This window comes from Leptodactylus fuscus, chromosome 6 (assembly GCF_031893055.1).
Source record: "Leptodactylus fuscus isolate aLepFus1 chromosome 6, aLepFus1.hap2, whole genome shotgun sequence".
Classification (NCBI taxonomy): Eukaryota; Metazoa; Chordata; class Amphibia; order Anura; family Leptodactylidae; genus Leptodactylus; species Leptodactylus fuscus.
In genome coordinates, this window is record NC_134270.1 from 123,028,862 (window position 1) to 123,038,938 (window position 10,077).

General features: G+C 43.4%; 1 protein-coding gene across 1 annotated transcript; it reads right to left on the minus strand.

Moving 5' to 3' along the window:
- Positions 1-5,582: 5,582 nt before the first annotated feature.
- Positions 5,583-9,739, minus strand: EIF1 (eukaryotic translation initiation factor 1). Its single transcript, XM_075277180.1, has 4 exons — positions 9,601-9,739; positions 8,112-8,275; positions 7,925-8,026; positions 5,583-7,567 (listed from the first exon to the last, which is right to left on the minus strand). The coding sequence occupies exons 1-4, from the start codon at positions 9,629-9,631 to the stop codon at positions 7,523-7,525; spliced, it is 342 nt and encodes a 113-aa protein (XP_075133281.1). The 5' UTR covers positions 9,632-9,739; the 3' UTR covers positions 5,583-7,522.
- Between the last annotated feature and the right edge of the window lie 338 nt (positions 9,740-10,077).

Sequence of the window (10,077 nt, forward strand, 5' to 3'; positions counted from 1 at the left end):
GCAGCATTGCGGCTCAGCACATTCACTTGAATGAGACTGAGCTGCGATCAGGTCATGTGACCGATAGACGTGACTTCATGTGGTCTGCTGCATCAAACAGCTAATCCATAGGGGTCCTAAGTTCCTAAGTGTTGAACCCTCTTAGATCTTCAATTGATGACTTATCCTAGGAAATGGAAAGCTGCCTAACGCTGGCCATGCATTTTGGATTAATATTGACTGGACCTGACTGATTTTAGAAAGACCAACCAACAACCTAAAGTGCAATATTGGTCTTCCAATATTCCTTAACAGCAAATGTCAGGTAAGATAATGATCAGACTGATGGATCAATCTGCCCAATACTTTAGTTCTGAAAGAACATAAGCTACCACCATTAATGGTGGCTGTCTACTGTATCCCCACAGAGGACACATACATACTTGACCAAGCTGAACATGTATGCTGGATCAGGAGATGACTTTGGGTCAAACAAGCCTTCAGCCAACATCTATGTAATATGTATCTTTCCTTTTATGTCCATGTGTTATCTGACATTGAGGGATTAGTTAGTCCCTGCCAAAGGCATTATACTACAACACATGTAAGTCATCTGCAAAATAAAAAGTTAATAACCACTTAAGGCCATGATCTTAATGGAATTGGCAGCGCTCTATCCCATAAAATGTTCTTGAGGCTCGCCCAGAGCTGTCCAGCCAAGGTGTGCAAAATTGGCCAAATTTATTACCTCTTTTAAGGTAAATGCGATCTAAAAATCGGTAGTGTTTGTGACTTTTTAAACATAATATTTACAGGTGATATGTCACCTGTAAATATAATAATATAAATATAATAATATCATAATACACAGGTGATATGGCGGGGCAAGCCATCGGCCCATCAGGTTTATTATTATTTAAAAAGGACCTTTCACCACCTCCAACAAGTCCAACTCTTTACATCTTTTAGTAGCTGTTTCTCCACTGATTCCAGCGCAGTTGAAAATTTTTCTCTAGCCCCAACCAAGCAATCAATGCTGTTAGTGGTCGAAATGGCTTGCGGTTTACAAGACAAGGTTACATAGTTGATGAGGTTGGATAAAGACATTAGTCCATCAAGTCCAACCTATAACCCTACAATCCCTACAGTGTTGATCCAGGGGAAGGCAAAAAAACCCCCATGATTATGGGGCCAGAGTGGGCCCCAAAGAGTCAGTGGGTCCGGGGCAGCCACCCCCTTTGGCCCCCTTTTAGCTATGCCTCTGGTTCCACGATATGCCACTTACCAAGCATATATAGATGAATCCCCTGGGTTCACCGTCCAATGGAGCCCGAGGAGGGGGGTGCGGTATATCCTGATATGCATGTGGGGCTTGAGGAAGCAACGGTAGGTGCTTGTATTAGCTAATTTGGCACTAGCTAATACAACATAACTGAGATCCCCTCAGTCATCATTGGAACTACTAGGTACAGCTCTTTGGTCTTTGTAGAAGTCAATGTTCTCACTGACGCTACATCTACCATCGATCTCCTGTCAGACTCAGCAGCACAAACACATTGTCATCAGATAATAGGTGGGTAATGGGGCAGAAGTAAATGCCAGGATGAGCAGAGAGGGCATGGATGACATGAGGTTATTAGGGGCTATTATTTTACTATCAGTGATAAGTCTTTGACATGATGATGAAGATAAGCCATTGGTTTCTTCCTGTAATGGTGCAATTTGATGGCAATAGATAACTAAGCACTATCAGTAGTCACCTCAGTATGATGGAATACTATATAATGCGTGGACAGACAAGGTCCAGTAGAGTGACTCTCCAAGTTCATGGGTGTTTCAAACTGGGAAATTCACTCTATGATGTCCAATAAGGCATATGGATAGGGATGCTTTTTATCAGACGAAAGAAGGTTGGTGTTTTCTCATTTATATTGTGAATTTTTCATATGGAAACAATCCTTAATATACATAGCCTATAGAAGCCTAATGTAAACCCATGGGCCATTTACAAAAATTATCTGCAAAATATCCCTATAAACATAGCTCCTGACATTGCCCATTCCTAGGTTACAGGGAAATTATTATTTGTCCCCTTAAAGAGGACCTTTCATCAGATTGGGCACAGGCAGTTCTATATACTGCTGGAAAGCCGACAGTGCTCTGAATTCAGCGCACTATTGGCTTTCCCGATCTGTGCCCCGGGTAAAGAGCTATCGGTGCCAACACCGTAGCGCTTTACAGTCAGAAGGGAGTTCCTGACACTCTGTCAGGAACGTCCTTCTGCCCAGCAGCGCCTATCGCGCTGTACTGTGTGAGTGGGGAGGAACACCCCCTCCCCTTCTGATAATACTCGTCTATGGACGAGCACTGTGAGCAGAGGGTGGGGGCGTTCCTCCCCGCTCACACTGTACAGCGCGATAGGCGCTGCTAGGCAGAAGGACGTTCCTGACAGAGTGTCAGGAACGCCCTTCTGACTGTAAAGCGCTACGGTACCGGGACAGATAGCGCTTTACCCGGGGCACAGATCGGGAAAGCCGACAGTACGCTGAATTCAGAGCACTGTCAGCTTTCCAGCAGTATATAGACCTGCCTGTGTCCAATCTGATGAAAGGTCCTCTTTAAACAGATGGGGGTATATTTTTAAGAAGACTAATCCCCCCCACCTTCCTATTATAGACCACCCTCTTTTTCACCCACTTTTTTAAAACAAATTTTTCAGTGGGAACCCTTTCAAAAGACCACACATTGGACACACATTGAGATAAATATGGGCACGCTTCTGTTCTTCATCACTGGTCTGCACCAAGACACTTGTAAGAGACATCAGGAGAAAAAAGTTTCCAGCGTTATATTGAAGGAGACAGTTCATGGTCAATGAAACTAAACTGGGTTACAAAAAAGGATGGGTTTTATGTATACCCCAGACCAAAATGGGCACTTTTGGGATGTTCCCAGGTGAGCTTTGAAATGTCAGCAAGACATGTCAAGGTTAGCAATGCAGGGGAAATGCGCACCATGTTGGATTTTAGGAATGAGAGGAGAGCCATGCTCATAACCAGGAATGAGGGAGGTAGCCATGCTGGGTTCCTGGAGGGGGACAAGATTGAGAACCGCTATTTAAAAGGACACTATGCTGGGGCCAAGGAATGAGAGGCAGAGCCATGTTGGCAGCAAGGAACAAGAGAAGTCATGATGGGAACCAAGAATCATGGGGCCATCTTGAACTAGGAAATGTAACTTCACTATGGAAGTAAGAAAAGTTATGTGTGTGGGTTGTAGTGACTTGTGCTATGACCATTTTATGAGTCCTACTCTAAGTCTGGTTTTGTGTAATATGTTGATGTAATACCTTGTTGTACCCATTCACAAAGATAGGACATGGAATATGTAGGTCCCAGGAAACCCTTTTAACAACATGGTGAAAGAACAAGTTAATGGACAAGAAGGGAAATATGGCAAATAGAAAATAAAATCAGTATTTTATTGATATTTGTTAAAAATAGTCGCAGTTTGAAACGGACACATGGTAATTCTAAAACACTCTTATATAGGGCTGTAGGAATAGCAGGAAACAAATAGTAATAGCGTTGAATATGAGCAGCTTCTTAGCTCCCGAGCAGGCTTCTTTTGTTTCACAAGCTACTTATTCTATCTATTCAAAGGCGCTAAGATAATTTATAAGCCACCTATGAAAACTGAGCAGCTAGAGGTCTATGGAGAGGTTTATTGCCTTGCTCAAGCTGCTTTTATATTATTTCATTGGTGCTGAATAAATTCATAAACCACCAGTGAATTGTAACCACCTCCTTGTCCCTATTTACACAGACCAAAGCCTGAGCTTAATAGTGACCAGCTTTGTATCACAGAGGACTGCAACAGTGTAACCACCCATTGGTTTAAGGTAGAAAACTCCAAGAAGAACCCCATACGGTCAGAGAGTTGTAAGGATAGAGTATTCGAGGCAGGGAAACGGAGGAACAACTACTCCCATCTTCCCTAAGTAGAGACTCGATCTGCACTCTAGCTAGATAAACTTACAGTAGCTAATAGCCAAAAAATAAAAGAAGTGCTAAAGACACAGCCCCATATTATATAGAATTCAGAGCTGGTTCACACCACTCTCAAAAATGGCAGTGCTGATGAGCTTCCCCCATTTATATAGGAAAAGGACTCATCAGGAGACTTAAAGGGGTTTTTCCAGGCAAAAAAAAAAAAAAGGCTGGTGGCGCATTCAAATACCTTTAGCAGTGTTTTGAGTGATCTCTGGGTTTATTTGGGAGCTCCTGGCATCCTCTCCATTTGTTTACCCAGTGTAGCTTCCTTTGTAATTTCCACACTACATCCTTCTCACTCCCCCTCTTTCTCTGTCATTCCCTTACAACTCCCCTCCCTGTCTCACTAGCTATTATGCCTACTACTAGCCCTTCCCAACTAACTCAGCCCACCCCATCATACTTGCATGTCCTCTTTAGACTTCCCTTCTGGAATGGTTTCTCCTTTTCTTTCATTCTCCTTGCTGTGCACAGGAGGGGGAGGCCTGCTCACTAGAGATGTCACCTCTGACGGCACGAGTACAGACCAGAAGTGCCTCTAACACCAGCGCAGTAGAGATGGAATGCCATTTTATTTTCTATTTGCAATATTTATCTTTGGGGACATATTTGATATAGTATTTATCCCCAGTGATTTACAGGTTAATGTACAGTACAAATCTCTCTCAACAGTACTGGAATGATGGAAATGTCAAATCTCCTACATTAGTAATCTTGGATCAGGAGTAACCTGGAGTAGAGAAACTGCTACGCCCAGCATGCCAGCTGTAGACTGTAGGTTTACATAAAGACGTGCTTTTACTGATAGTCAGCACTTGGAACAGATTGGAACAAGACTCTGATACTAGACCCTTGAGAGATGACAGCCTAGAGTTTTGGTACCATGATGTCACATTCATGAGAGAACTTGGTAGCAAAGTCTGACTGGCAACGGCACTTAAGGCTCAATATAAAAGAGTTGCACAGGTTTTTCTTTTTTTTTTTAGCACGCCCAGAGTGGAAGGGGGCCCATGGTGTTATAGTCTCCAAGAAAGCACAGCACCGTGCACGTGACCTGGGCAGTTCAGTAGGGGCAGTTGGTGCTGTAATGCTGACTGCATGCTATGGATGGCAGGACCTGTGGCCCATGAAGTCACTGTCAGCTGGATTGTGTAATCCTCCAATCAGAAAAGTGGTTTTCAGCTTAGCCAGCAGTGGTGCTTGCTGTAAACTACAGAACTGAGAGCAATATGCAGAAAGGTAGAAAAGATAAGTGGCCAGGAAAAGGGACTGAGTCATAAGGCAGAACAGAGAGGTGGTCTGTAACCTAGGTAAGCAGCTGTAAACACCAATACAGCATTTATGGTAAATCAAGCAAGATAAGCCATGAATTCGGTAAATCCTTCAGTTATCTTAAGCTGCATGATAAAATATGATCCTTGTAAAGGGAATACTTCTGTAATAGCAATATACGGGCAGTTCTGATGTGATAGAGCAGCCCTAAGCCAAATTTAGATAACTCCAGCTAAGCATAATATTATAAACATTTCACTGGCAATAAAAATATGAGTCTTACAAGATTTTTTTTTTTTTATTAAATAAAGTTAAATACAAAAAACAAAAATACAAGGACTTGCTGCTTGTTCTGTCATTTTACAAGTTAGTGCGAACAACTGGAATCTGCAATGCAGCAACTTATAGCGATGAGCAACACACTCCCTTGTCAGAAGTTTAACCCATCATTTAACACATGTACCCCCTGTACTTTATTAGTCACACAGCGGGTAACAGAGATGTAGTCAGACATAGTCTGCCGTCATATAGGCTCATTTCCCCACTCTGATGTGTATAGAAGTCATATTTTGTCCATCTAACCCTGCTATACAAAAAAAGCACCATCTAACCCATTATGTATAAAACACTGGGTAATACATTGTTCTGATACAGAAAAATCTACAGTTGTGGCCAACAACTCGAGACGACAAATTTTGGTTTTCACAAAGTTTGCTGCTTCAGCATAAAGTTAGATGTTTCTATGGTTACTGAAGTCAAATTATAAAAATTTCAAACCCAAGTATAAAATGTAACATTTCCAGTAATGACCCTTATTTTGCTAAGAGGTTTACAACTTGCCCTGGCACACTGGATATCAGCCTCTGAGCCAAATCCTGACTGGTGGAAAGCCATTTATCAGGTCTTGGAGTTTATGACATTTGCAGCTCTTTGAGGTTTGCCAACAGGTTCTCAATGAGATCTAGGCCCCATGCACACTTAGTATGACACCCAGAGGCAGGTCAGTTTTGCAGTGGAATGGACTCAGATGATCGAGACATCCAAGTGCATTCTGTAAATTGCTTATCACTATGGGCGAAGGTACCAGTTGGTTTTCATCTAATATAGTACCTGCCCCGTGTTCATTAGGGCAGAACATCAGATGGCAGACTTGTGTGCCATGGGCTAAGATCTGTGGCGTTCTTGGCCATGGATCCAGTTCTAATGATTTGGTCATTAAGCCACTTACCACTTGTGACAGTGCTCATCACCAAATTGCTCATAGATGTTTCAATACAATTCTTTAGTTCATGGCAGCGCTTAGGCAAAAATCACAAGTGAGCCCACTCATTTGGATGAACAGTCTGTGGATGCTTTATTGTTGGCAAGCCACAGGACGTGAGGCTGTGCTCACCTGTTTGCCATACAGGTGTCCTAAATAGTCTAAAGGCGTCAGCAGATAAAATAGCTTTCCCCCAGTCACTGTACTTCTTGCAGAATGCCCTCTGTTATTCTTAGAAATGGCTTGTCTACTGCTATCAACTCCAAAAGCCTCAGCTTCACTGTGTGTGCAGATGTACTAACACCTGCCTATGACACTCCTGTACAGGTAGGCTTTCTTAGGCACCCTGAAGCCTTCTCCTTACCATTCTGGATTATTTGATAATGGTTGCTTTAGGGGCAATGTCCTTGCTTTTAAAGCCCATGAGATACAGAGACTGCATGCGTTTCCTCCCTTGTAGGTAACCATTGTGAACAGAAGACTGATTTCAGGTACCATCCCCTTTTAAAAAACCCAGATCACTTTTACAATCCAGCATTGCAGTAACAGCAGTTGCTTTGCCCTCACTTACTTTCTCCCGAGCCAAAGAGATCATTTTGTGACGGGGCTGAAATTCAATGGAAATATTTTTTTTGTTCTTAAGTTAGTTTGTATGGCAGTGAATGACTTTGCAGTTTATTGCAATTCATCTGATCACTTCATAACAACCTAGACTTACTGCAAATTAAAAAACTGAAATGCAAAATTTTATGAAAACCAAAATTTACATTAGTCAGCTTTTGGCCACAGCTGTAGAATACAAAATATGACTGCCCACAGAATGCAGGTTAGCGAAGTTTATTACAGTCCATGAAGAGTAGGCCACAAGTCCAGGATCTTAAACTTGTGACAAGGGAGAAGGGTGGAAGTCTCTAGTCATCGCAAATTGAAGTCCTTTGCTGTTGTGGGACAAAGCAGGTTAAAAACCATGGACTTTCAGTTGGTCATCTTTAGCAAGGCCAACCTGTAAGGAAAACAAGGAATACAAGCATTAAGGCTGTGCATCTTACATCCCTTGCTTGCACAACAGATGCCTCTTAAAAGACTTCAAGAAGATCTGAGTGTGGATCAGCAGGCTGCCTCCCTTGTTCAGTTCACATTATGTAATTAGTTTAAGCTCCTCCCCCAGCCAGAGTGGTTTTAATACTGATGACCCCAATGTGGAAAGGACATCAGGATCAGATTAGCATTAAGCTAGTAAACCACTAGGAAAACCCCAGAATATAAAGCCATAAGGGAACAATTTAACTTTTTAGCCCATTATAACCAGCATGCCCATTTTGTCCACATGTTAAGTTGTGCCGATGCTGCATTTACTCACCTCAACAAGGAACTGACAAGCATTCTTACGCTGGTCACCCTGAAGCTGGATCACCTCTCCGTATTCTGGATGTTCGACAACGGTACCATTGCAAGCAAATTTCTGCAAAAGATCACAATTCAGCTTTAGCCTGCTGCAGAAGTTTTCCCACATCTTATGTTAAAACCGCTCTTTAGTACACACTTACCTTCTTAAAAGCCTTTACTAGTTTCTTCTTGTCGTAATCATCAGCTATGCCCTGGACAGTGGTGAGGGTCTTCCTGCCGTTTCTTTGTTGGATCCTTATATGAATGGAGTCCTCTGTGCCCGCAGGGAGCCAGTCATTACCCTTACTTGCATCAGCAAAGGGGTCTGCAAAGAGAAGTTAAAGAGTAGGAAAGGTTAAGAAGGTTGTCAGGTCCTCAAGTGTCTCACATGAACTGACAAGTGATCACGGCTCTATTCACTTCTATGGGATTTATTATTTTACTCTTTTTCCAGCAGTTTAATGAGTAAAAGGTTGACACATAGGGGACTCCTGTTCTTGCAATTGCAGAGTGTCACAGCGGTTTGATATGCACCCCAACATCTGCCATTTGTGATCTGTGTAGAAACCAGGTGTCATACCCCAATAGATCTGCTATTGCAATCCCCAGGTGCTAGAAGCTACTACCGTAGTGGATGGACTGTGTACAGTGGCTCCTATACAATAGGAGCAGCACTGATGTTCAGTGGAGCCAAATCTATAAGATGAAGCCCCGCCCACCATCTTCCTCATCACAACCTTGAGATGGCGCCCCTCGGTGGTCAGCTTTACAAATAGAGGGTAGATGAGCAATGCAGTTACTGCACTGTCCATAGACAAACATGCCTTACAGAAACAACGTAGCTCACTATCCTGGGCATTTCATAACCCATTCACTTTTATGGGAGTTACAGAAGCTCCAAGGCTCACACTGTTCTCCTAAGCCTGACCATTGACAGTCTTCTCAGCAGGGTCAGAAAAGTGGTCGGGGGTCGAGGCTAGAGATAGTGGGGGTCCCATAGGTGGATATACTATAAGAACGCACCTTACATTCACCCACTACACAATACATATTCCCTCACAGTAGATATATCCACCATTGTGTAAAGAGCCTATCCACCCATTAGTACCAGGCAAACAAGATGGCAGAAGGGAGGAGACAAAGTAGAAAGGCGTTACAATACGGCGGAAGTAGCACAGACTACAAAACAAGGCAATGGGCGGGGCCTGTTTAGGCGAGCCACAAGGTCACACCCTATTACGTCACTACGCAGGGAAATGAAGCTGCGTCACCGCCTCTGACAAGGAAGCCACGTCCGCCATCTTAGCCCCGCTAAAGCCGTTCTCCTGTTTACCGGGTCACGTACACAACTATAAGCCGGAATATGAACGCTACAACCCGGCCTCAAATACTAGAGACCAGACGATACACCCTACACGTACGTCACACAGGCGCCTACACAGACCGATTTGGAAATTAACAGTTTTGGCAGCGATTTTGACCACCGGACGTTCAGAATCAACTGGAGCGACAGCAGACAAGATTGCGTATTGGAAGAGATCAGTCACTTCCGTCGCCCGATGAAATCGCCAATTACTATATTATTAACTAAATTTATATTCTAGAATAATCACTACATTTAAGTAACCGGGAGTAAAAGCGGGCACTCACCGAAGGACTGGAGGTTCTGGATAGCGGACATACGATAAGATGAGATTTCCTCGGTGAGAACGGCGGCTAAGCGCTCTGTGCTTGCGTGGACAGGAGAAAGCTTGTGTAACACGTACTGCGGGGCCTTTTATACTCTCGCGGTGACGTCAATGCGTAGATATTCCGGGTAACCACGCCCAGGTGGGACGTTGGGTTTTAAAAATGCCTTCTACGTGATGGAGACGTGCTGGCCGTGACTGACGCCTAGGCGGCCATCTTAGTAGTGGGCAGTAGTTCTGCAACGTGACGCCTGGCATTCCCTGGCGTATTCTAGAGCGGCACGTGACATTCACTTCTCAGTACACTTGACTGCTTGCTGTGGGGAATAATTCCAGTTTTTCTATTGTACTGGATATGATATATTGTCTAATATAGAACTAGTGGGAGGAGATATATAAGGAAAGATTGACTGCCATAGTAACCTGAGTACTATCCTCT